Source organism: Struthio camelus, chromosome Z, assembly GCF_040807025.1.
Source record: "Struthio camelus isolate bStrCam1 chromosome Z, bStrCam1.hap1, whole genome shotgun sequence".
Lineage (NCBI taxonomy): Eukaryota > Metazoa > Chordata > Aves > Struthioniformes > Struthionidae > Struthio > Struthio camelus.
The window spans coordinates 18,742,523-18,769,400 of record NC_090982.1 but is presented as its reverse complement, the minus strand read 5'-3'; the positions used below and the strand labels follow the sequence as shown (position 1 = coordinate 18,769,400).

The window sequence follows — 26,878 nt, the reverse complement described above, 5'->3', positions numbered from 1 at the left end:
TGCATATAATCTGCAGATTATAGCTTGCATTGGAATCTCTCTCAACTTTACCCCCCAAACTGCCCTCATCTGTAGTTAAGTAATTTATGCAATACATTTAGGCAATAAAATTATTTTAATGTTAGTCATTTGTAGATTGGCAGTTCACTGTTCTAATAATCTTTTTTGTTTGCCAAGTGCGTATTGCATTGTGATACGGTGTATTATTAGGCATAACAGTGGAATTACATGAAGTATTAATTCAAGCTATTATATCTGTGGATTCTGATAGTAGCGACTTTCGTGATAAACCTTAGCTGTTCTGCTCATTAGCAGTAATGCTACGGAATTGCCAGCAGAAAATTCCTGCGCTAATTCCAAGCTGGGAGTGAGAGAATCGCTCATCAATGAATTACTTCAACCGTATTGTTAAAAATCGTTATTATTAATGTTTATAAAAGACTAAGTGGTTGTAGTATTTAAAATGTACTTTATATTTATTTTGTGGTTAATGGCCTGTAGTCAGAATTACCTCGCTGAGGTGTTACTCAAACACATTTTGTTTAGATTTCCATTTGAAGTGTAACAGGACAAGAGAATATAACAAATAACAACAACAAAAGGATTACAGGCTAGAAAAGATAAGGGTTATGACATTCCTTGTGTACGACATGCTCTCTGGAGCATTATACTTTTTGTAGGTTGTGATACATTTTTGGATTTAAGAAGGAAGCGGGGGAAGTAAAAGTTCTTCTGGGCTAAATGACTAGAGACTAAGTTATGCCTCTGTTTTGCCTCTAATTTCAGCAACCAGGTTTTATGACTCAGCAGATCCCTTCCACATCCGTGTGGCACAGCTAGTTCATTATCCGGTAGCTTTCAGCAGTCCATGGAAAATTCCTGGCCATATGAAATGAATTTCAAAGTCAATTTCAAGTCACATGACTGGAGTTAGGGTTTTATCAGATGGAAGCTGAAAAATAATGATGAATATCTTGAGATTAATCCAGAATAAAAGGAAAAAGTTTAATTCATCATCAAGAATTAAACTAATGCGCTCAGAAACTGAACAGACAACTGAAATACAAAACAGAACGTTTTCATACTGGCTATTTGCCCATAAAAATACAGAACACTGTCCTGCCATATATGCAGACCACAGGACAGAGGGCCAAGATGTACCCTTTTCAATGTGAGGCTAGATATACTGCTGCTTAAGTTTTCAGATGGCTTATAAGGAAGATATGATGTTTCTTTATTTCTAAATTATTGATCCAACTCTATCAACACTTTAAATGTGTTTTGAATAATCAAGAGGAAAGCTGGATAAAGTAGCTCATTTTTTCCTGATCGTTGTTACCTGTTAAAAAATATACTGTGGCAGACTTTGGATATGTAAGTTAAATTTTATGTATAAAATTAAAGCAGAATAGAATTAAAGAGAGATAATGTGCTTTATCTTATACATATATTTCTATATGCTCTGACATAATCAGCTAATTGTCTTGTAATAAACCAAATATTTTTCTGTGTCTCTGCGAGGAAGGGCCCTGAGTAAATCAGCAGGCGGTAGCCACCTTTCTCTGTAATTCCTCCCCTGCAACTTCCTTCACTTATTGCATATTTGGCTGCCTTTATTTAAGGTCAGCTCTGATATGGTGCAACTGCGTAACCTTGGATGAGACTTCGGTGAAAACAGCTAAATTGTGAGAAAGAGATATGAGAAGCTGAAATAGCTAAACTGTGAGAAAGCGCTGAATGAAGCCTCGTCCAGGACATCCACCTCGCACACTTGGCTCAAAGGGGCTGCATTTATGCTCAGGCTTCTGCCATTGGTCCTTGCCTGAACGAGTACATTGCTGATCCAGACCTGGCCTTGCTAGCTTGTCCTCTGAGCCACCTGAGCCACCTCGCCAGGGGCTACCCGGTGATCCCAGGAGTCTCAGCCACTGTGGGAATGTGCCCTTGCTGGAGGGGTCCCCTGTCACCCCCCAGGCTCCCAGCTCACCGTCCCTTGCAGAGCAGCCAACCCCTGCTGCTCCGTGACAGGTTGTCTGCCATTTCTTCCTGCAAATATCTGTGTTACTAGTGTCTCAAAACCATTCCTCCACTTTTTATTAAGAATAAATGCAAATTCCAGAAGCTTTTTATGTAGGTCTGGCAATCAAGTTAGGCTGAATAAATTAGTCAGAATCTTCTTATTGCCACAGAGAAGGTTTGCAGCAAGTTGTTCGTCTCAGTCTCTCTGAAATTGAAAGCTCCATTTGAAAGAAGAGGTGGAGTTTACTTCAGTAGTGTTTCCAAGGGTAGGTATAATCAGAACACTGACAACTACTAATTTGATAGCAAATTTCAGTTGCCTTCTAAAAAGCATTTATGAATCTGCTGGTAAACTTACCAAATCTTTGGTATCTGAAGTTTCTTCTATGTTAATTTAAGCATTTCAGTAAAGGCAGACAAGCTTTCTAATCAGTTTAAGACAGCTACCATCGTACATGACACTTTATAACACAATCCTGGGAAGTCTAACTCAAATTTATTGAGGTTTACACAGTGTACCTGTACTAAACATTCTAGATCATCTCATCTGTTTAAACTAAGCTGCAAGTCAGTCTTAAAAAATACTCAAGTGCTTTATAGCTTGTTGTCAACAAGTTATTACATTTCATTAGAAGTAATAACAACCATATGCAATACATTTTTTTCCAAAGCTGAAATGAAAGTCATCACTGCTGAAAGATCAAAATCAGTCCCATCTGATGCATTTACAAGACACTTTGCTTCTTTGCTTTTAAGTTCATATGTAAAGTGTTCGTGCTCTGAGGGTTATGGAGAGTCTGTTAGAGTCTTGTTTATTCTTTAGCCACAAGAACGTGAGTAAATATTAGACATACCACAAAGCTCAATTCTGCAGTAGAACGAGATGAGAGAAATGTTTGTAAGATTGGGAATCATGAGCTACTTGCTACTGTCTGGTTGGGGCTAAGTCATTTTGCTGTCTCTTTCTTCCTCTATTTAAAATGCAGGCAATAAAATTTGTATTCATCTGGATGGCATGTTAATATTTTACAGTATTTTGACTTTGTAAAGCACTCTGGGAATGTGAAGTATTATTGCAGGCTGTACCAATGCAGGCTGTATCACAGTTTACAATACCACTGCTTCAAACATTTTACTTCTTTACAGTTCTAAGATGTGAAATGAGTAGAAAAGCACAGTCATCTTCCACCTAGCCAGTACTTTTGAAGCATGACACCTATCCAGTAATATATTGGGAAGATATACAAATAGGATGAGACTTGGGGAGCTAAATGTATAATTTTGGATAGTACAGATACTGTCATCAGAATGAGTTTTTCAGTTGCCTCTGAAGAAGCAGCTAATGCAATACTGAAAACACTGGACAGAATATGTTGAATTCATAAAACATCATAGAACTCTTTTATTTTTTTCTTCTTCTTCTTCTTCTTCTTCTTCTTTTAATTTTCCATAGCAACACACTGCATAATCTAACAATAAATGGATTACCTGGGGTTTATATTTGAGGATTTAGCGCAATGGCTTTCTGAAGAGAAAATTTCAGAAAGAGTAATGTTTTATTCTGTCCCAAATAACTCTTTTCCTACTTCTGTATGATTATCAGCTGTTTTCATATTCCTAATGCTCCTCTCAGATGCAGTCTTTCCAGGAACAAATTTCTCTTGCAGCACAGAGGTCACAGATTATCACAGAATTGCAGAGTAGTTGATGTTGGAAGGAGCCTCTATAGACTGTGTAGTCGAACCCTCCTGCTCAGAGCAGGGTCAACTAGAGCACATCATTCATCACTTGAGAGGAACATCATCACTTTTTACCTAATTCATGGCTGATCTTGAGATCCATCTGATTAGGAGGAATAAATCTTAAAGTTCTTCCTCTCATCTACCAAAACTATAGGGGCTGATTTTTGGACTGCATCGAGATTACATTTTGTAAGCTCTGGTTTTAAAAGTCATTGAGCAATTATCCCTGTTAATTATTAGACTCATTCAAATGATAGTTAGATGGGAAGTGTAATTACTGTTCAGATATTAGAATGCCTCCAGATACGTTGTCAGATGGTGTTTAGTAACATAGCTGGTCCTTACCATCTTGATTACATGCTTTAGAAATATAATTTATAGCAAGAGCACCTCAGTGTAACATGGTGAAATATTAATGTCTCTGCTCCTGAAATTCCAAACCCATAAAATAGTTTTAAGGCTTATCTTAAGACTGAAGCTTAACTGTCAGCAAGAATCATCTTAAATATATTCTGTATTTACAAAATATAGTTAGTAGTCAGCATTTGGTGATAGTTAATATTAGTTCTCATACTAAAGTATTAGCATGACTCATAGTATTTAGTATTACCTTACACAAGAGAATAATATAATTCCTAGGAAAACACTTAAGTTCATTTCAGATTCCAGAAAATATGGTGCTTCCAGTAAAAGAAGCTGCGAAGGTCAGAACACACAAGTCTTCTTAAACGGTACCTGTTAATTGTGTATACCTGCTTCCAAAGAATAGTTTGACATAAAAAAGCTCAGACTGAAAGCAAGCAGGTCATAATTACTAATTAATTACTTTGACTGATTGCTATTTAATTATTATCTAAGCTACAAATAAAAAAGTTGAAAACTGCTTGAGAGATTCTGCAAATTCTTTCATGAAGCTGCAGGGAATCATAAAGAGCATATGACTTGCTAAATAGCCAAAATTAAAGACTCAAAATCTGTGGATAGCTATGCCTAATTCTTTATACCCTTTTCTGCATTTGTCCCATACGGGAAAAAAAGTCAGTATACATGTCTCTTGAAAGAAACAGTTAAAACAGTCTCTACTGTAGAGCTCATGCCTGCAAACAAAAGGTAGCAGATTAAAGTTTCTTTTGTGTGTAAACATATTCCCAAATTTCATAAAATCTCTAAAGCTATGTCATATATCACATAGCCATAGCGTCTCTGGGCAACCTGTTCCAATTCTTAATTACCCTTGTGAATTTTTCATACTTTACAGACAAAATTTCCCTTGCTGCAACTAGTGACTGCTGCTTTGTGCCTTTTGCTGTGCACCTCTAAGAAAAGTTTGGCTGTATCTTTTCCCCAGTCCTATTTTAGCTAGGTGAAGGCTTAACCTTCTCCTCTCCAGGCTGTCTCCATCTCCAGATGTGACTTTGCAAACGCCAGATAGAGGAGGAGAATTAATTCTTTTGACTTTCTTGGCTGTCGTCTTCTATCATTTCAGACCTGTGTCTGGCAGATGTAGGCTCTGCGTGAGTTGGAATTAACTATCGGTGTTTAGAAAAGGAAGAATGCTTTGTTTTTCAGCTGCTGAGGCCTTTTTTGTAGCTTACTGGTGTGATAAAATTTGAAAACAATTTTGCTACCATTTACCTGGAGTCCAGCAGATGGTGCTAGAGAATGACGGCTTTCAATGAGCTGCGCCTAGCTACTCGAACAGCTGCTCTTTCCTCTGTAATATTAATGAGCCCATGTATTTTGGCGGATTTGGCAATTTGGCAGAGAAAATGGAGAGAGGAGCTAGAGGGGAATCTGCTCTTCTGCACCTATTCCCAGAAGAGGGAATATGAGGAGTAGCATTTAAAAGACACAAATGTCAGAGGGATTTAAACTGCCTATGATTTCATGATTTCTTCGGCTAGACAAATTCTGAACGAACCAAACCAAAACAAAATTGCCTTAAAAAAAAAATCTCTGTACAGACATTCTAGTTCAAAATACACATATGTATCTAAAGCCAGCACTCAGAATACTGTTCTGTTAAAATCAGTGGGGAACCGTCGATTATTATCTATTGTTACAAAATTAATATGTATATTAATCTTAACATCTATTGTAACATTAACATTCACCATGTCATCCTATCTAGGGACAAAGGGTCCTTGACTTCAAATTGTGAATGACTGGAAGGGTGAGAATGTTGCATTAGAGAAGAGGCATGAAGGAGACCTTTTGTTTTTTCATTTATTATATTACTAAAGATCCTTAATAGAAACTGATTGGGATGATTTATAGCTATCAGTATGGTTGTAACTGCACCAATGCCAAATTGTTATATTTTGCTTAGGCTGTAAAAACATTCATTAGATTACAAATTTGTAATTTTAATTTCTAGTTCTTATGGTTACACATACTGAAGTTGAGTATGTAACAAGTGTATGCCAGGTCCACCAGGGCTGGCCACCAATCTCCTGCTTTAGCCTGTGACAGTTGTTCCTTCTAGTTTAAACAGACACTTGAATGCAGTGATTCCTTTATCACTCTTCAGCATTTTTTAATTTAAATGGGTTAGACTGTTCATACCTCTACGAATGAAAGAACTCTAGCCTCTAGAAAAATTAACCCATAGACTGTAGGAAGATTTGATTACCTCTTTTGCATACAGTATTTGGTTACCCTTTGACAGATTACCTAGTAAACTGGATGATCTGGAATTAAAACATTTTCTTCTATTGATTCTGTATTGATTATATCAACATTTTCACAAGTTTTATTCTAACAAGTTACAAATATGGTCAGAGTACTAGATGTACCTGAGGTTACATTATACAGAATACTTCCATCAAATTGTTCCGCAGCAAACAGAACATAGTATTTCTTTTAAGGCACAGCTTTTGAAGAACGTAAAATATTTGTGTTAACATTAATAATTATATCTGTAAAGTAAAAGTTACAGAATATCAGTACTGTTTTAAAAACATATTACAAAATACTCATTATATTTCCCAGTCAACTTTTAGATACATTGGATAAGTATTTCTATATTGTAAAGTGTTAGAAGCTATATTTTCAAAAAGGCTCAGTGGCCTTGGCTTCCTGTTTTGCAATAAAGCTTTGGTTTTCACATGCTTTGCACCTTGGAAAATACAAGCATAATTGCCACTCATTACAGATTAGTGCAAATTTGAAAATGTCAGTTTACAATTTTTGTACAAGTGAAATAAGAGTTTAGGAAAGAACAGGATACAGAAATTGTTAATATCTTTTTCTACATACCTTTATAGACACAGAGCTCACTGGTAAGTTTTCAGAAAACATAATAAATTCAAATGCAATTTTTGTCTTTTATATCTCATATCTAAAACTTTACAAAAATTACCATCGTAGCTTTCCGGACTGGCTTTTGTCCCTTGAATTAAAGTGTTAAAAAACCTTATTTGAAGTGTAGATGGTAAATATGAACATACGCATATGTTCATACGAATATGAACACAATTTTAGCTTTAACTACAGAATACTTTTGAAATTCACAGAGGTCAGAGACTTTTTCTGACATCAATACGCTTTGTATGAATTTTATACAATTTTAAGGAGTGGTTTTATCAACTTGTTTCCTGGAGGGCATGTTCTGTAATTTAGTCAGGTGATCACATCATTACCAGAAATAAATATATGATTGTAATATGTTAGTGTATCAATTAATGGAATTTTACCTGAGATCCAATTGAATTTATTCCTTGTGCAGCACAATAGTTCTAATGGAATATATGCTGCACTCAGTATCTGTTTTTTTCTGCTGACGTTGCTGACCACTTAACAGATCCAGAAGTCATGAGTATTATTTAGGGGAAAGTCAAAAGCTTTCTTCTGTTCACTCAGTATTGAAATCAGCAAAATGATTTTCACTATCTGGCGAACACAACTGTGAATCTAGCAGTGAAACTGCATGGTTATTGGGAAAAAAACAAACTTTTTTTAAGGACTCACAACCCTTTGAGGTTTTGTCTACTCTAGATGAATTGCCTTACTGCCATGTGCATTGGTGTGATTGATTGACATTAGGATTCCTATTTAAGGTATGCGTTTTAAAAGAGGAAAATGTTTACAATGTGGAAAACTAACTGTGCTTTATATTTCATATCTATGTGTGATACACTCTTGTATCTCTGTTTCTGAGATATGCCTGTGTATTTTTTCTCTTCAGGAAGAACTCAGCTACTTAAAACAATAATAGTGCAGATACGATGCCAATAGACTGCTTAGTTTGCTTTCCCAACTTAGCCACTTCTCTTCCTATTGTATAGAACAGAACTAAAGGATGTTACTCTCATAAAATGGAATATTGTGACTCAAGATGGTACAGAAAAGTTTTAAAAAAGGCAAAATGGAGATTAGTTCTACATGATCTCAATCTTCCTTTTTTTCTGTTAGCCTATTATAGGAGTTGTATGGACACTTAGGCAACTGAAAGGTAGACAAATTACTTTTCCTGCAAATATGACACCCTGAAGTAAAAATTTTTCTCCCCATCAGGTTCTGTGTCTTCCGGCTTGCGTATATCTAGTGAGTCCTCATTCACATGCAGATAGTAACTTGTGTCTTTGTAGCACTGGAACTTCACTGAATCTCCTTGGTAATGCATGATGAAAAAGTGATTGTCTTCCCTCAGCTATGAAATAGGCAAAACAAAGAACATGTCATTTTTTAAAGCATTTCTATAGAAATTCATATATGAAGAAAATTCAGAGATGCTGTGAGCTTGTTATATTCTGAGTGCTTTTCTCTAGTGGTACAGATTTACCAATGTATATGATAAATCTTTGGGGAACACCTAATCATCTGGCAACAGATGACTGTAAACGAAAAACATATCTGTCCCCCTCAAAAGACTGGATATTTCCAGACACATAGCTGCGTTCCCTTTCTTTGCAAAAAGACTAGCACAGTTTCCTCTCATTGGGACCACTTATGTTTTTATCTTGTTATTTTTTTACCACATATTCCCTGCTAGCTACCTTTGGCCAAAAATGTCAAGCCACAGTTTCTGTTAAGCTAAGGTAATGTCCTTGCCTAATTTATAGTAACACTAGAATGTTACAGTGTCGATTACTCTTTAACAACTGTTCTATTACATACATTTTTCTGTATATCTCAGGTTTCCAATTTTTTTTTAGGGTTCATCTTTTGAAGAATGGCTGCTGTTGTAACAGCCGTCTCTGTGAGCGTGCGTGAATGGGCTCTGCAGGTACCTCTGGGTGTGGATGGAGAAACAGTTAGCAGAAAACAGCTGGCCGAAGAGAGAGGAGGAGTACGTCCTGAGAGGCAGCATCTCAAAGTCTCCCACGAGCTCAGGCTGGTCTTAAAGCAAGAGTCAGTAAGCTGAGGGCACGAAGGAGCTGCCGTCCTCTGCCCAGAGCTTCCAGCACCCACCAACACCAACACGGGGTGGGTGGGTAACCCACCGCGCATCCAAGAAGGCCGTGGCTGCTCTCCGGGGACCAAGGCCAGAGGATAACGTGTGTGCAGCCGATGAAGCGAGGGACCCCGCCAGGGCCTTTCTGAACAGCTGCCCGAGCCCCAGGCGGGTGGGTACGGCCCTCTGCCTCTGAGTAACCGGCTGCCCCACTGCTGCTCCGGCAGCCTAACCGTGAGCGAGTGTGAGCGAATGACTGAACGTGCTATGGGAATAGCTATTCGGATATTCATAATAAGAGCTGAATTAATAAAAGCTGTGTTCTATGTCTCAGCCAACTCCAACCCCTATCAGGGGGCAGGAAATTTACAATATCTTTTGGAGAAGATTGAGACGGTGAATGAATACATCATAACTAAATTCTTTCCTCTTTTGTGAGTGATCTGTTTGAACACTCTAATCCTACTTGCAAGATGGCTCTGTATATCTGACCAGTCTGGTGACATATCATTGCACACAATTCTTAAGTGAAACTCTAAATTGAAACTGAATGCTTGGGAAAAATCTAAAAGGCTCAAGAAAAGCCTCAGCAGGAGAATATTAAAGGGACCCCACCATGCCGGCTGTTACAGCACTGGCAATAAGTCCCTTTTCATAAGAGGAGGAGTGTGTCACTTCAGTCCATAGTACAATAGGTGACAGAGAGCGAGAGCACATGAAGTGAAACTTAAGGATAGATGTCCTCTTTAACAAGACTATAATGGGAATCAGCTAAAACATTTTGTGCTGATGCAGCTGCTGCAACAGCATAATGTATTGCAGCTTTGATCTGAAATCTGGGTTTAGAAATAATTATTAAGAAAGTTGAAGCTAATTTGTCTTTAGGAAAGGAACACCTTCTAGGGACCCAATAAGGTAATAAGGAGACACAACTGTGGTAAAAGAATCAGATGAATTCAGAAAAAAGAAAAGAACTGTAGAAGCAAGGAGAGGCGTGAGTATGGAGTTAGTCCCCTAGAGCCCCAGAGATGCCAAGGGGACCTGGTAAATGTGAAGCTCAAATTAGGTGCTTGTAAAAGCAGATTTAGATGCAAAAATTAAAATAGCTGCTGTATCTACATGACATGACGCAGCATTAGATTGGGAGCTATCAGAGGAATTGGATGATGATAGTGTGCGAATAGAAGAGGAGCTGGGAATAGCAGCATATCCAACCACTGCTAGGACTGCCATCTCAGAGCAGAGAGACGCAGCAGATCATTGTTCTGAGGGAAAAAATAAGGAGGATTTAGAACAAGGTATTTTGCAAGACATCACAAACCAAAATATTCTCCATTATAGCCTGTTAAGAATGCTGATGGAAAAATCTGGAGCATGATGGTGGACTACTGCCAGAAAAAGTTCATCTTGAGGACAGCTTTTGTGGCAGCAGACATGCCTGAGGTCACTGGTAAGTTATAAGGAAATAATAGTTTTTCGTTATAGATCTGACTGTTTCTTTGCCGTTACATTAAATGAAGAACTAATTAGCAGGTTTGCTTTCATAGTTAGTGACAAAAAGTATGCATTTACTCACGTCTCACAGAGGTTTCACAACAAACTTTTAATAGCACAGGCTCATGTTAGAAAAACACTAACATTGTTGTCTCCACAGGGTAAAATTAGTCTCTTATGTGAATGGCATTCTAGGGGTCAGAGCTGCAGAGGGAAAGATTTGAGGGAGAAATATCCAAGTTTTAAAATAAATAGACCCAACAGGATTTAAAGTTATTATGAATAAGGCACAACTAAGGCAAGCCCAGACTAAGTTTAACTGCTGCAGTCTAAACCAGAAAGCAGCTAAAAGATTAGGAATAGATATCAGGGCCAGCTGAAAGGGAACGAATCATTGTACACCATCATGATATATTAAACAAAGGAGTACAGGACACTGTAAAATATACATGTGGCCCCAAATGAAGCAAGAAATTGAGCACATAGTTAAAAACTGCATGAGGCATACAATGATGCAAAAGCAAGCTAGTAAAACTGAGCCACCACCCGAATTGCATCAGAGAAGCTGTGGACCTTGGCAAATAGGCCGGACAGATTATATAGATCAACTGCCATGAACTAAAGAAGGATATCAGTATTTCCTTGTCACCAAAGGTATCTTTTCAGGCTAGGCTAGAGCACTGTTGACTTCAGTAATTTTCTTTTAAGCAAATGTCGAGAAGGCTTTTAGAAGGGTATCAACCAAAGAAGCGAAGAGAAAGGGAAGTTTGAAACTTAAGGGACACTGAGTGCTATCAGCACTTGAGTAAATAAAAGCTGAGAGAACTGGAGGTTGAGGATATGTATGCGAAGATCTGGGAGGGGGTAACATGTGAATAATAAAACATTATGACTGAACCAGAAGAGAAGTAGCATTGAAGGGAAACAGTAGGATAAGTAATGGAGCAGATTAGTATACTTGTCTGATAACCAGTCTTCACTCATTAAATTCAGCATTTCTTGAAGAGTAAAAAACAAATGGTAAAGATTTATACGTAATAAATGAAAATGGTAAAATGAGAATGGTACAAGTCTATTACATATATGTAACAAATGAGAATGTAGGCAACTCGATGTAATTCCCCCTACTGCTATTTCTTCTCTCCACAATGCCTCCTCCTATCTATTTTGCTGCTTGCATCCCAAGGATCCAGGACTCAGCTCTGATCCTACACAGCTATATAATCCTGGGCCAGCCTTCTGAGAAAATTGCTAAGTCATGAAATAGCTTGAAAAAATATAGGGAAGGTGTAAAGCTGGAGGAGTCTAGCTCAGACCGTTGGGTCAGATAAAGCCATTAGTTTCAACAGGAAATGTTAAATGAAACTGGCCTAAACATCATAACCAGATGTTTTTCTCAGAAGCGACCTTGGATAGCGTTATTCATGCGCTCAGGCTTCATCAAGTGACAAAGTTTGTAAATGTAATGTTACTTGTGCTAAAAGAGACCATATTGTCTAACAGGACATTTAGCCTCCCCACTGCTGCTCCAGCTGTGTAACTGTGAGTAAGGGAATGACTGAACATGCTATGGGAATAGCTATTCAGCTTTTAAATATGTGGTGTTTTAATAAATACTGGTTGTAATCTCTGTCCTGTGCCAACTCAATCCTCTGTCATAAGAAGCTCCTATTATAAGCTGTTATTTGTTTTTATAAACTGTTATTATTTTATTGTAATAACAACAGCTTAATTAATAAAGGATGTTTATTGGTTAATAAATATTGGTTTTTAACTGTGTCTCCTTCCAATTTTATTAGGAAAACAGAAATTCAAAACACTACATATAACTTCCCGCTGAGATAACAGCAGGCCTCACAGATGTCTCATATCTATGGCAATACTGGCAGTCTTTCAATGAAAAAGGAAAACGTCTGTCTTTAAATATTTTTTTTAAAAGCTAGCAGACCAAATATCACATTGTAATACCACGTAGCTTTCAGTCATGAGAGGTATAGCCCCATCTTACTCAACTACTCCTGCATTTTCTCATCCTCTGGACAATGGGGGCTTAATTCTTCCAACAAATAGTTATTTTCTCATCAGCCTACTCATTTCAGAAGGTTCATAAGAATCTCATGATTCGCATTTGACTATGATTTTTGCGTCTGCTGAATGTGGCTCAAGTGCAGACTGCTGATTCCTCTTCACACAAATCAGGAACATTTATATTTTTCTACCTGAAATTATCAGCAAGAAACCATGATAGGTTGCTCTTTATCTTTGGGTGCATAATAAATAAGTTCTCAGAATTAATTCTTCATTTTAATTATCTGTTTAGAAATCCAAAGTGATGAATAGGTCTCTCTAGGTAAGCGTAGTAGTTCTTCTGTCCAGCTGTTCCCTAAAACTTGGAGCCATCACAACAACAATTCTTTTCCTATGAAGAGTACGACAGAAAAAGGTATAGCTTTTTCTTTAAAAAAAAGGTAATATATTTTTAAGAATGCTGTGTGACTGTGATAATACATATCAATCATTCAAAGAAGGGACTAGAAGTTATCTTACAAGTTTTCGAGCCTCATTATTTCTCCATCTATACAGAGCTAAGGAATTTTTGTGGCAAGAACTTGACCTGAAGAACCCATTGGGATTTCCCAGTCCTGATAAGCAGATTTTCTCATTTATTATTCATAAACAATTTTTGAATAGTATTGCAGCTCCTACCTTTGAAAGATTATTTCAAAAAGACTTCAGAGAGGAAACGTCCAGTAATCTCAAACTAACAGAATTCCCTTTTGATTTAGGAGATATGTTAGAAATATTAAGCTGCGAACTACAGGCTTTTCAACTTTTCAGTTTTGATTTTATGAAGTTCTGCATCTGATCCCAGACAACTTTAATTCTGCTTCTTGAAATTGGAAAGACTTGTCTTTTTAATCTCCCTGACTAGTAAGTCAGGTAGAGCATGACCCTACAAAAATGGTTATTAGCTACATTTTCTTAGTTTTTAATTTCCTCTAGCTTAGAACATCTATTTAAAAATAAATTATAATAAAACTAAACTATTTTTCTTTCTATGTTCACAGCATTTTATTATTTCTATCTAGAGAATAGACAATAAAATCAAGCTTCCATCACAAAAAATGTGTTAAGAAAGCACCCGACTACCTGTATTCCTATACACTCTTGATTTACAGTCTTCTACAGAAGATACAGAATTCACTCTGAAAATGCTTCAGGGATAGCTTATTTTTAATTTCTTATTTATATTGAGTGTTTAGCACTTCCTCTTTTGTGTTTTTATTACCTCCCAGAAGTTCTGATATTTGATTGATTGATTTACTATTCATAAACACATTACATACTCTTCTAAATTGACCCTTTAAGAGCTGCTAATATACTCACACAGATTTGCTAGATCTTATCTAAGAACTTGTACTAGGGCAAAACTTCTGTGTATCTCCCTGATTTTATACAAGAACAACACTGTGGGAAAGAACTCTTTGTCATTTGAGTTTTAACTTAAGCTCAGATATTTTGCCTGTAGACTGGAAGATGTGTTCACATACAGAAGTCAAGTCAAAAGTAAAGACAAATTGTCCATTCCTTATTTTCTGTTTTCTCAGGAAAATACTAAAAATCAGCGAAAATAGGAACATAAACAGTCATTTAATGAGCAACAGCAGGACTGCATTAAGGTCCACCTCTTTTTACACATAAGCCTGCATATACACTTTCTCATGCATGCAAATTTTTATTTGGCTGATCGTGATTACATACCTGTTCAAAGTCTGGATTTTCATGCTTGCATGTTTTCATGTTGCATCTTTTCAGTGTAGGGTAATCTGGCTCTGAACAGCATGCTTTTAAGACCTGTGTTTACAACCACCCAGATTGGTAATTTTGTCTTCATATTTTGGTCTGTTTTAAACCACCATATGTAAAATTAATTCTAAGGAAAACGCTCATTTTTTAATAAATCTCATAAATGATTAAATTCAAATTATCCAAAATGACTAGTTTGTTAAGTTCCCAAAACACTTCTGTGAGTATATGCCTTTCTTACCATTTGAAATGCAAAATGAACGGGGTTGAAAACAAATACCGGAGAGTTCTTCAAACTAATTAAAGCCCAGATTCTGTTTTGCAGTGCAGGCAAGGTTGAACTGTGTCGTAACAGAATGCCCCAAACTGCATTGTAGACAAGGAGCCTTGTCTTCTTCCATATGAGAATTCTTGTTGAGATTAAAAAAACTATCCATATTTGGCTGGAAAAGTGTGTTTCGTGAGACTTCCAAGACTTTTAAGTATTTGGGAGACACTGACTATGTTTTACCTCATTTTCAGATAAAAGCTATTTTTAATCATATCAAGGAACATAACAGTACAATCTAGAACTTTAAAATAGGTAATTGAAAAGTAAAATCTATCAGGGCTCAACACAATTCTTTCTCTGATTCTGTAGTACACCTTTCAAACAACTAATTTATGAAAAGTTAATCTCTGAACTAGTTAAGTCCTGTACAAATAGTAGCTCTTGCAAGGAGACAAGGGAAAATTTCAGTGGGATAATATGTTGCAATCATAAATAATGAGTTTATTATTTATCCCTAGATAATTTCAGGAAATGAATTTTATGGAAAGTCACCTACAAAATTAAATGGAAAACATCGAAGATTAGATATGAGAAAGCATTTGATGATTTACATCATCATACACAGCCAAGGTTGGATTATGGGTCATTCTTTATCCCATATAACCTGTGTAAACAGAGCTTCTTAGACCTTTGCCCAATTTTAGAGGGTAAACACCAGCTTCTTGAGACAGGTTTCAGTAAAGGTTTTAACCTACACTAGGGAAACTTAACCTTACCTACTCTTTTTACCAAGAACAAACCTTCACAAGACTGGCATAAATGAAAATGTTCCAGCAACAGATGGCAAATGTTTAAAGCAGGTTACTAAATTCAGCTGTAATTTCTTTTCATCATAAATATTCCTTTCATCCACCTTGTAATTCAGGTGTATTATGAGAAAATAATTCCTCTCTTAATCTCACCTGTCTCCCAGGCAACATTCTTGCTTCCTCCTCCTTTTATCTCCTGCATGTTTTCGAGGGAGGAAGCTCCCTCTCCTTCCACAGAAAATGAACCCCAACTTGTCTTCCAATGACAGTAGTCATCTACCCAACCCAATGCTTTTTGCAATAACCCATTCTAAATATTTCCTCAGATAGCACACGAGGAGGTAGTCAGAAGCTGTGCAATGTGGAAGAAGAAAGGAAAAACAGAGAAGAAGAAAGGAAAACAAATTTGAGAAAGGACTGTGGGGAAAATTGTTCTCTAGAGAGAAAGAGGACCCACAAGTTATAAAGAAAATGAACTACTTCTTACCTTTAGACAGAGCTGCTTTTCACCCTTGCACAATAGGACAAATTCATTAAGCTTTGATCTCTGCATGAGGATCACCAAATTTTTAGCACCTGTTTTAACAAGAGGAGAATTTTGTAATAAAATGCCTATCAGTTTTTAAAGTTAAGCATAAGTAAAGAAATATTTTGTAAAGAGACAATATTCAGGTTTACTTTATATTGATAGGCATAGAAAGAGAAATAAATATCAGCACTGTTGATACAACACTCTTCTGTAAAGTATTGAAAGATCTATGACTTTATGAAGCTTTAAATTCACCATATATTCACTTTATTCATTTATATATGTATATGAAAATACATATATGAATTGAGCACGAATTAGAAAAGAAAACATCATAGGAACTACAAGGACATATATATTTATTACATATTACTAGTTATATATTATTCACAGAATCACAGAATCATTTAGGTTGGAAGGGACCTCTGGAGATCATCTAGTCCAACCCCCCTGCTCAAGCAGGGAGCACATTGCCCAGGATCACATCCAGACGAGTTTTGAATATCTCCAGCGAAGGAGACTCCACCACCTCTCTGGGCAACCTGTTCCAATGCTCCGTCGCCCTCACAGTGAGGAAGTTTTTTCTCAGGTTTAGGTGGAACTTCCTGTGGTTCAGTTTCTGCCCGTTGCCTCTTGTCCTGTTGCTGGGCACCACGGAGAAGAGACTGGCCTCATCTTCTTGACGCTCCCCCTTCAGATACTTGTACACGTTGATGAGATCGCCTCTCAGTCTTCTCTTCTCCAGGCTGAACAGGCCCAGCTCTTGCAGTCTTTCTTCATAGGAGACACGCTCCAGTCCCCTCATCATCTTGGTAGCCCTCCGCTGGACTCTCTCCAGTAGCGCCATGTCTCTCTTGTACTGGGGAGCCCAGCACTGGACACAGGACTCCAGGTGAGGCCTCCCCAGGGCTGAGGAGAGGGGCAGGATCACCTCCCTCCACCTGCTGGCAGCACCCTGCCTAATGCACCCCAGGAGACCATTGGCCTTCTTGGCCACAAGGGCACACTGCTGCCTCATGGTCAACTTGTTCTCCACCAGCACTCCCAGGTCCTTCTCGGCAGAGCTGCTTTCCAGCAGGTCAACCCCCAGCCTGTACTGGGGCATGGGATTATTCCTGCCTAGGTGCAGGACCCTGCACTTGCCTTTGTTGAACTTCAGGAGGTTCCTCTCCGCCCACCTCTCCAGCCTGCCACAGTCTTCTGGTGTGTTAGCCACTCCCCCCAGTTTCGTATCATCAGCAAACTTGCTGAGGGTGCACTCTGTCCCTTCCTCAAGGTCACTGATGAATATATTGAACAAGACTGGACCCAGGACTGAGCCCTGGGGGACACCACTAGCCACAGGCCTCCAACTTGACTCTGCGCCATTCACCACAACCCTCTGAGCTCGGCCATCCAGCCACTTCTCAAGCCACCTCACTGTCCACTCGTCTAGCCCACACTTCCTGAGTTTACCTACAAGGATGTGATGGGAGACAGTGTCAAAAGCCTTGCTGAAGTCCAGGCAGACAACATCCACTGCTCTGCCCTCATCTACCCAGCCAGTCATCCCATCCGAGAAGGCTATCAGGTTGGTCAAGCAGGATTTCCCTTTGGTGACTCCATGCGGACTACTCCTGATCACCTTCTTGTCCTCCACATGCTTAGTGAGGACCTTCAGGAGGAGCTGTTCCATCACCTTGCCAGGCAGGGAGGGGAGGCTGACAGGCCTGCAGTTTCCTGGCTCCTCCTTCTTGCCCTTTTGGAAGACTGGCGTGACATTGGCTTTCTTCCAGTCCTCAGGCACCCCTCCTGATCTCCAGGACCTTTCAAAGAGGATGGAGAGTGGCCTAGTGATAACATCCGCCAGCTCCCTCAGCACTCGTGGGTGCATCCCATCGGGGCCCATGGATTTGTGGATGTCAAGTTTGGACAAAAGATCTCTAACCTGATCCCCCTCCACTAAGGGAGAGTCTTCCTTTCTCCAGACTTCCTCTCTTGTCCCCAGGGTCTGGAGTTCCCCAGGACTGGCCTTAGCAGTCAAGACTGAAGCAAAGGCAGCATTCAATAACTCTGCCTTCTCTGTATCCTTTGTCACCAGGGCACCTGCCCCATTCAGCAGCGGGCCCACGTTTTCCCTACTCTTCCTTTTGCTATGGATGTATTTGAAGAAGCCCTTCTTGTTGTCCTTGACATCCCTTGCCAGATTTAATTCCAGCTGGGCCTTAGCCTTCCTTGTCGCATCCCTGCACGCTCTGACAACGTCCCTGTATTCCTCCCAAGTGGCCTGTCCCCTTTTCCACATTCTGTACACTTCCTTCTTCTGCTGGAGTTTGGCCAGGAGTTCCTTGCTCACCCATGCAGGTCTCCTGCCCGCTTTGCTGGACTTCTTCCTCAGAGGGATGCACCGATCTTGAGCCTGGAGGAGGTGATACTTGAATACTAACCAGCTTTCTTGGACCCCCCCTTCCTTCTAGGGCCCTACCCCATGAGATTCCCCTAAGTAGGCCCCTCAAGAGGCCAAAGTCAGCTCTCCTCAAGTCCAGCGTTGCAATCCTACTCATTGCCCTGCTCCCTCCTCGGAGGATCCTGAACTCCACCATCTCATGGTCACTGCAGCCAAGGCTGCCCCCAACCTTCACCTCTCCAACTAGACCTTCTTTGTTCGTTAGTACAAGGGCTAGCAGTGCACCTCTCCTCGTTGGCGTCTCCACCACCTGCGTCAAGAAATTATCCTCAATCCTCTGCAGGAACCTCTTTGACTGTTTCTGCCTAGCTGTGCTGTCTCCCCAACAGATGTCAGGGGGGTTGAAGTCTCCCATGAGAACCAGGGCCTGTGAGCGTGAGGCTACTTCCAGCTGCCTGTAGAAGGCCTCATCGACGACTTCCTCCTGGTCAGGTGGCCTGTAGTAAACCCCCACAACAGTGTCACCCATGTTAGCCTGCCCTCTAATCCTTACCCATAGGCTCTCAAATAACAGTAGGTCAACAAAACACTGTAATCCTCAACCTGTTACATTGACAATATCCATTAGCAAATGGTACCTCAAGTCCAAAACCAGATCTTTGATTAAAAGCAAAAGCAAAAAGTAAATAAATTAAGGACACCCTTTGTCATACTCTTGGTATGATATGGCATACAAGAGCTGCTTAAGGGCTGTTATTACCCAGCAGAGTCAATGACATTAATAACTACCCACTGATGGCATAACTATCTGATTAGCTCCCAGATTTACTTCAAATAATACCACTTATGCTTTTAAAAATATCTCCGGTATTGTTTAAGCCAAAAAAAAATGCAGCTGTGTACACGTCCATCACTGCAGTATCTTTACAAATGTTACAGATATTACATAACTATGCATTAACATCACCAGCTGTTGCAATTAAAGAGATTTCTTTTCGTGTTACCGGAGATATTTTTTATTCTCTGAAGGGTATTCTGAATCAGCAGGACATATTCATTCCGCCTGGCTGATTTTAGCTACTCTAATCCTGGTCATGATTTTAGTTACCCTAACCATACTGCTTTTGTGGAAGCCTCTGCAAGGAATTTAGTCTGAGCCACTACTGCATGAAATAGCACAAAAATCCTGGTTAGAACTTAAGACACACTCCAGCTTAGTTTATTTTACTCAGTATGCCTATATATAAATAAATCAGATAAATGTGGTAGAATGCAGAGGGACTAAAAGTCTGCCAATTTCGATACTTTTTTGACAACAGTTTTGATTGCCTCAGCTGCAATTGTTCAGCTTCAGCTGTAGCGTGTATGTGGCACATCAGTAGGGAAGAGAGATTTTATATGCAGGTCATAAGAGTGTCTGACTGATGTGTAAGAGTAGCAACGAAACAGGGATGTGGAAATCCAGCAAGTCGACCAATGACATAAGTTAGTATGCATTACATTCTAATTATCCTTGGCTTTCTCTGTCTCTAAAGTTTATTTCAGTTTGCTTATACATTGTTTAGTCAGAGCAAATTTGAAGAAGTCTAGCTTTCTATATCACCCCTGGAAAGTGGAAGCACCACGTATGAAATCATGGAGAGGTTCCTTACGTTCCTGCCATAATTTTGTTCCCACTTGAGTCATCCAAGTCTTACCACAAATTGTTGGTTCATTGCTTGTGAACACGCTTAACCATGCGATATCTAAAATAAAACACACTTAATAAATATATGGAATTAGACAGTTAATCTTCAAACTTAAAAGCATCAGAAACAATTTAGAGAATTGTTTTAAAGTACAATCTGAGGAACTGTGCAATAGCAATAAGTATCAGACTTCATTTCCTGCAGGTATCTGAATTCATATAATCCTGATAAGAGTGTGCAGTTACACTTGTACACATGTACTCTCAAGTCTGAACTCAGAGCCTAATAAATGTATTAAGTTATTATATTTTACAGAAGAGAATTCACCTAAGAAAACAGAGATCGATAATGAAATATAAGGCCTTAAATGCTATGAAAGACAAGCCTGGAAGCGTTCAGCAACAGATGCTGGGACCCCTATACAAAGTGAACATGACTGGAAGGTAACAGATAGCAATGGCATGTTTTTTCTGGCTCTTCTAACAGGCGCCTGAGTTATGCCAGGCAGCTGCCTGGGGAAGGTATTACTCACTTCAGCTTAACGTCAGAAGTGGCCAGTTCGCTGTTGGTTCCTAATTTACAGTTGTCTAAACTATATTATAATGAATATGCAAGTTTGTATGTCTTTGTGTTTACACATATAAGGATATCACATACATTTCCATTTTTTTTCTTTAGGAACGTTGGTATCTTCTATATCTGGATTATAACACTAAGAGTCTATTCACAGGCTGCTTCTGTTATATACAAGTACAGCTTTTATTGCTGCTCATAAATTAGGAATACTAATTGTTAGAGTTACTTCAAAACTGCATGAAGTTTATGAACTGTATGAATTGTATGATACGTATAAGAGATACTTCTAAAAATAGAAAGCACGCTTAAATACTTTACTGGTCAGTGCAGTTGTCATTAGTCATAGTTTAATAGAATAAAAGTTCTGTTAATTTAGTTTCTAAATGTAGCAAGCAAGCCTTTCTGTTCCTTTATCTGAAGAAAATCTAATGGACTTCTCATTCCTATAAAAGCTGAGTTTCTATAAGAATATAAAGTTTCAATGAGTAAGTAGCTATCTTGCAGATTTCAACTTTTCCCTATATTCCAGTTATATCTTTTTTGCTTTTTCTCTCTACTTTCATATCTCTGTAAAATGTATAATTCTAGAATAACTGCATTCATTGTTATTTGCATCTTCTCTGCCAAAAGCATACCCTCTAACAATTATTTCTGTGATGTTAGTTGTGGTATCATTTTCTGTGTTAATTAGAGAAGCCCTAGCTGAGGCAATAGAAGAGTTCCATGAAATATAAAATAATCCCATAAGTTCCAAAGTTGTCTCTGTTTTTAATTCATTTTGCCTTGTCCCTGTGCTTTCTATCTCTTAACAGGTAAACATGTAGACATGCCATTAACTCAGATGGGAGCAAACAAGTTAATCTCCTTTTCATTCAAGTGTGTTATGTGCCTGCTATAACCTGGCTATAAGTTCTCTTATATCACCACCAGTACTTCATAAAGATGCAATAAAATGTTACCTCTACTGTTAAAAGGTACATTTAACATTGCCCTATAGTACCATACATACAGTTGGTGAGTTTTGATATAAAAAGCACATTGTACCTTCATGGGACTGCGAATCCTTGGTAGATATTTCATGATGACCATTTTCATCTAAGTCAAAATGCACAGTTTTTGAGTCTTCTGTCAGTATGTAACATTTTAGTGTTTCTCGTAGACTAAACGCTAATCATAAATGAGTTTTAATTAGTTTTACTAGCAGCAGAAAAATGGCAAAATTCCATAATAAAAAACAAATGTATTTTTACAGCAAACTTTGCCTGATAACCTCCATATGTTTCACAAAAACTAAATACACCTTACAGCAGTATAGACAATGTATAATAAAAATTATAGAGTGGGGTAAAGCAGGTCTTTTTGTGGGTTTGCTAGTAGTGTCAAGAAGGAAGAAAAGAGTTTGTGCTTGGAAGATTGTCTCAGTGAAAAGAAGAAATGTACGCTGAGCCATCTGGAGAGTTAATGTGTGTTTTTGAGCTTGAAAAAGTGGCTCCCAGCTAAAGAGGAGTGGTTAAGCCTGAGGGAAAACGAATGAAGGGGGATTCTGGACAACTTGCAGAGAGCTGTGCTGGAAGAGACTGATGGGGCTAGGGGGAATCTGAGTAAAAGAGGGAGGGCCTGAATTATCAATCAGCCGGTGAATGGATAGTCTTATGGCAGAGCAGTCCTGTGGGGAGACTGCAGAGCTCAAGCAGGGTTGTACACAACGGCCTGCACTTAGAGAGGACAGTGAAGAACAGAGAGAGCTAAGGTACAAGTTTTCATTCCGAGGGAGGGAAAAAGTGAAGCACAGAAAGTGCGGCATACTGTTTCCAGACTAGTTTCCTTTACTTCATAGATAAATGCTTGTTTGTTTCCTGATTTTGCCCTTGGAAAATTATATCTGCTTGCAGAGAGCAGTTTCAGGGTGCATGTGGCTAAATAAATAGCATCATTTATTTTAGACACTGGTTATCTCTTACAGAAAAACAATCACATGTTCATAGGTAAAACTTGTAAGGAAGAAAATTGAGCTATCAGAAATATTAGGCCAGGAGACTTGGAACTGAGCAAAGAAAAGCAAGACAAAGGAAGGTAAGTACAACAACAGGACAAAAGCCAGAGATTTTTTTTTTAGCCGGGGGTATCAGTAAATCAGTGTATAAGACTGTTAGAGCACAGAAGTAGCACAGAAATTGCTCAGAAGCACATTACCTTCCAGCAACTGCACATATTTCACCAGCCTCCTTCTTCCTTCCTTTATTAGCCAGAAAGCCTGCTAAAGGCTCAGGGACTTGCATATGAACAGTTCGGAAGAGGGGGGAGAACATGCAGAGCAGCGAAAACTTAAGAGTGAAGACGTGGCTATAGGAATATACAATCAGCACCCTGGGCACAGAGAGCAGTACTGAACAAAAGAGGGAGACAGCCTTTAGGGAAAATGCTGGAGCAACCATGGTTATCCACAGACTTTGAAATAGCGTTTCCAATATTAACACCAACAGTGAAAACATAAGCTGAAAAAATCAAATAAAGAAAAAATCATCTAAGAGAGAGAGCATTTGCCTTAGACCACTCTTGATTTTATGGTTTGTTTGGTGTCTCACTGTTCAGCATCACTACTGACTGTAACTCCACAGTTCTGGATGTTTAAAGGACATAGTCCAGCCACTTGGGTGTCAAACATCTACTGAATTAACACTATAAGGCACAATGTATTAGACTGAGCACTGTCTTCCTGCAATAGATTTTCTACTTGTCAATTCAATACAAAACTTAGACATTCCTGAGACAACACAGACCTCTAGAATAAGCAAATGCTGTGAGATAAACTGACCTTTCTTGGCCGGAAAAATTAGGCAAGTAAAACAAAAGCATACTCAGCAGTCACTAACAGTGACATAATCTTCTGGGAATGTTTGACCTTACTGAAAACTTCACTCGCGTTATATTGACGTAGATGCTCTGAAACATCTGTGTCTTAGCAGGCGTTTTGAAAACAGAGTTGTTTCTCAGAGGCTTTCTTCTCATTCTCTCTGTTTAGAGTGATCAGAAACTTTGCACATAATGTGAGCGAAACAGACTAACTGTGCACACCCTGAGAACCTGAGTCAAAACCCCAGCAACAGCAGGTCTGATGCATTCTGTGCTGCACCTTCTGCATGTGCATGACTGATCTACGCACAGGCAAAGCACTTCTCTCTTCAGGTATCTGACAACCTAGGCGGTCCGATTTCCAGAAAAGAAATGGGTTATTTTAAAAAGCAGCACAATAACAGCTAGCATAATTAATACTGCAAAACTCTAGAAATTGTTATTGCATAATATAATAATTGTGGTATAGTATACTAATTAGCATAGTACTGGAAATAAAACAGTTGGCAGTCCGTCTGTGTCACTCACTTCCCTTCCGTGAGATATAGACCTCCTTCAGAAAGTACTGGCCAGCATTCGGTGATGTGAACAAATCTAATGCCACTACTTGGAGGAGTATTTTTCTGCTGTTTATTCTAAACCCAGCTTTTATTTTTGTTCCTCCAAATATTTTCATTTTCGAACTCACTATGCATATGCTTTTCTAGATGCTTAATTCTGCCTTTTTTGTCACCTTTCCCAGATTACAGACGTACCTTTCATTAACAGGAAAGAAAGGCTTACCTGACTTTTCTGAAACTGTTTTACTAGCCCTCGGTTGAGATTTCTTTTCAACATATCGTCTTCTGCTGACAGGTACTTTGTAAGGCTTTTTGCGGCCTGAGCGGAGCAGCATTGTGGAAGTACTTGAGAAATCCTGGCAACCTGAGTTGCCACTGTTTTCCAGTTCTAAAGTGTAAGTCAGAATTGTCACAATACTTCATATTTCATATCAGAATAAATTTACAATAATTTTGCTTAATAACATTTGAAGAAAGCAGGATAAACTCAATAAATTCTTGATTGCTCGCATAACCCAAGCCTCTATCTTGTGTTTCCAATGATGGTAAATCTGTTGATTTATCTTTATTTCTAGTAAGACGCAAATTAGCATGCAGAAAAGTTGTGGTAAAGCAATGTCTTTTAAAGACGTCTCTCTTGATAAGCTATAATCAGTTGCGTAAGAATGGGAAATGCTGAGGAACTACCTAACGAGCTAGTAAGATATCTTGAAGACACAGCTTAAATCATTCCCTTTCAAATAAGCTAGGGACCTTACCTCAGAGGTCAAGAAACGGAGACTGTAATTCTCCATTTTAAATCTCTCTTGAAGACAACTTTACAACAACTACTTATGACAAAATGCAGATTAAAGAAAACAATTAACTCCATTTTTTTTCCACTTCCCTGGTGAATGAACTAAGCAAAGAAAGGTATGGGTACGATTTTAGCTCCGTTCAGCTTTACATAGAATAATTAACTGTCATTTAGGCCACAGAGATCCTGACTCTTGACAGTAGTGTAATGACTGTGAATTCATTTCAGGGGAAGAAAGTGCTGTCTTCTAAACGGTTTAAGTTCCCTGATTCAGAATTTGACACTAAATACTTCCGTGAAATGACAGAAATGAAGGACTTCTCTCACTGGCAATTTTCTTGTTACTAGGCTAAGAAGTCTAACTAATGCTCTTTTCCCTGTCTTTGGCTCAGTTTATACAACTGAACATTCATTTATGCCACTGAAAAGTGAAGCATCTTTATTAGAAAGAACTAACTTACTCTTCCTGTTAAAGATGTTTCATTTTTCAAATGCATAATACCTTGCAGTTAGAGGTAAAAAGGTGATTCCCTCATCTTGCTAAGACTGCTTTTCCACTAAGGGTTAAACAAAAGAGAAGACTCTATGTGGTTTTCTGTCAAGTCCTGTCTGGGAGCTGACCTCTGAAAATGGTTAACCCAATAAGGCTCTGCAGAGTATGTGGGCAGGTAATGCTAGCCTGTAGACCTCGAAAGACATTAGTGTCATAAGTGTTCAGCATTAACAGAGCATCAAGTCTTAGTGAGATCTAGGGATGCTGAGAAAACAGGCATTTAACCCCTTTTAGAACATTTCTGATGAAAGTAAAAGGGCAATTCTAGTTTGGCAGCACTTGAACAGAGGTTCAGAAGATCCGTATGCTGGATTTTTACACCTAGTGAAGCAGAAGAGTCCCTGTATCTGATCTTCATTTACAGCAGTTACTAATGCAAATTTAGACTGAAGTTAGTCTTAAATGCTTAATGAAATAAAATTTACTTTTATGGAGAACCAAAGTAATATCATACAAATCGTCTGGCTTTAGTCTTGCACCTGTGTCCCCACCACCCCTGTAAGAAAAGAAGGAGAATTATTACAAATTAGGACCCTGAAGAGTTCCTGAAGAGGGCAGGGCAGTTCTAACTAACTTTTAAAAGCCTATTTTGGGAGTGGAAAAAATTCTTAAGAAACTTGCTACTGAGAAAGATAAGAAATTACTTATGGAATTCTGAAGCACTGTACTTAATTTCAATTGTTTTGAGCTGAGGCTTGTTTTGGACAATCAAACAAGTTTAAACTAGAGGAAATCGAAGTATTTACATTAGAACTTCACCTTGGCTCTCTAGAATAAATAAAACTCTCTAAAATAGATGGCAAAGATGCATTACCAAGCTTCATAGCTGCAACTTCCTTACCTGTCCCCAAAAAATAAGTGAAATATTAATGCCTCTCTTCTGATAACCCTTCCCTTTAATGCCATGTGCTTAGATAGGTATCATCTACTCTTGCTTTTTTATTTTTACTTGTACTTGTTACTGTTGCTTGCACCCTTGCATCTATTTTATTATTCTTTGTTTTAACACCTTTTCAAGCCCATTTCTTCAGTTTCTTCCTCTCTTCTATTAGATATAGGCTACTTCAAGAGGCTTGGGAAGAGCTGTAAACAGTGTTTGTTTTGGAGACTTTGATCTGTTTTGTTCTGCTTCACATCTGGGCTAAGTACCAGGGAAGCAGACAATTTGAGCTATGGCTATCTAAAATGATGAAATCGGATACACTTGAGCACGTTTGTGGCCAACAGCAACAAGCTGACTCTGAAAGCACAGGGAAATTGAATAATTTTCCTGCTACATACATACCAATGCATTTCTACAAAGGCAGCACAGAAAACTGTTACTTAACTTTTCTTGCCCCTTTACTGATCTCTTGCTCTCAGCCATTGTTCTCTCTTCCACTTATCCAGACACATGTGAT

At 38.6% G+C, this 26,878-nt stretch overlaps 1 protein-coding gene across 1 annotated transcript; it reads right to left on the bottom strand.

The window, feature by feature from the left end:
- Positions 1-5,984: 5,984 nt before the first annotated feature.
- LOC104140466 (uncharacterized) lies at positions 5,985-25,968 on the bottom strand. The gene is made up of 7 exons (XM_009669268.2): positions 25,904-25,968; positions 24,353-24,517; positions 21,761-21,883; positions 20,150-20,197; positions 16,025-16,113; positions 14,413-14,505; positions 5,985-8,412 (listed from the first exon to the last, which is right to left on the bottom strand). Exons 2-7 carry the CDS (start codon positions 24,462-24,464, stop codon positions 8,224-8,226), a joined length of 654 nt encoding a protein of 217 aa, XP_009667563.2. The 5' UTR covers positions 24,465-24,517; positions 25,904-25,968; the 3' UTR covers positions 5,985-8,223.
- Between the last annotated feature and the right edge of the window lie 910 nt (positions 25,969-26,878).

What these genes read in the sequence shown, in the direction of transcription:
- LOC104140466 (XM_009669268.2), bottom strand. Translation starts at nt 24,464, where the DNA reads ATGCTGCTCCGCTCAGGCCGCAAAAAGCCTTACAAAGTACCTGTCAGC. An exon ending in CAATGAACCAACAATTTGTG is followed by an intron (nt 16,114 to 20,149) that starts GTAAGACTTGGA and finishes TTGTTAAAACAG; the next exon opens with GTGCTAAAAATTTGGTGATC. An exon ending in AAAAGCAGCTCTGTCTAAAG is followed by an intron (nt 14,506 to 16,024) that starts GTAAGAAGTAGT and finishes TTGTAAACACAG; the next exon opens with GTCTTAAAAGCATGCTGTTC.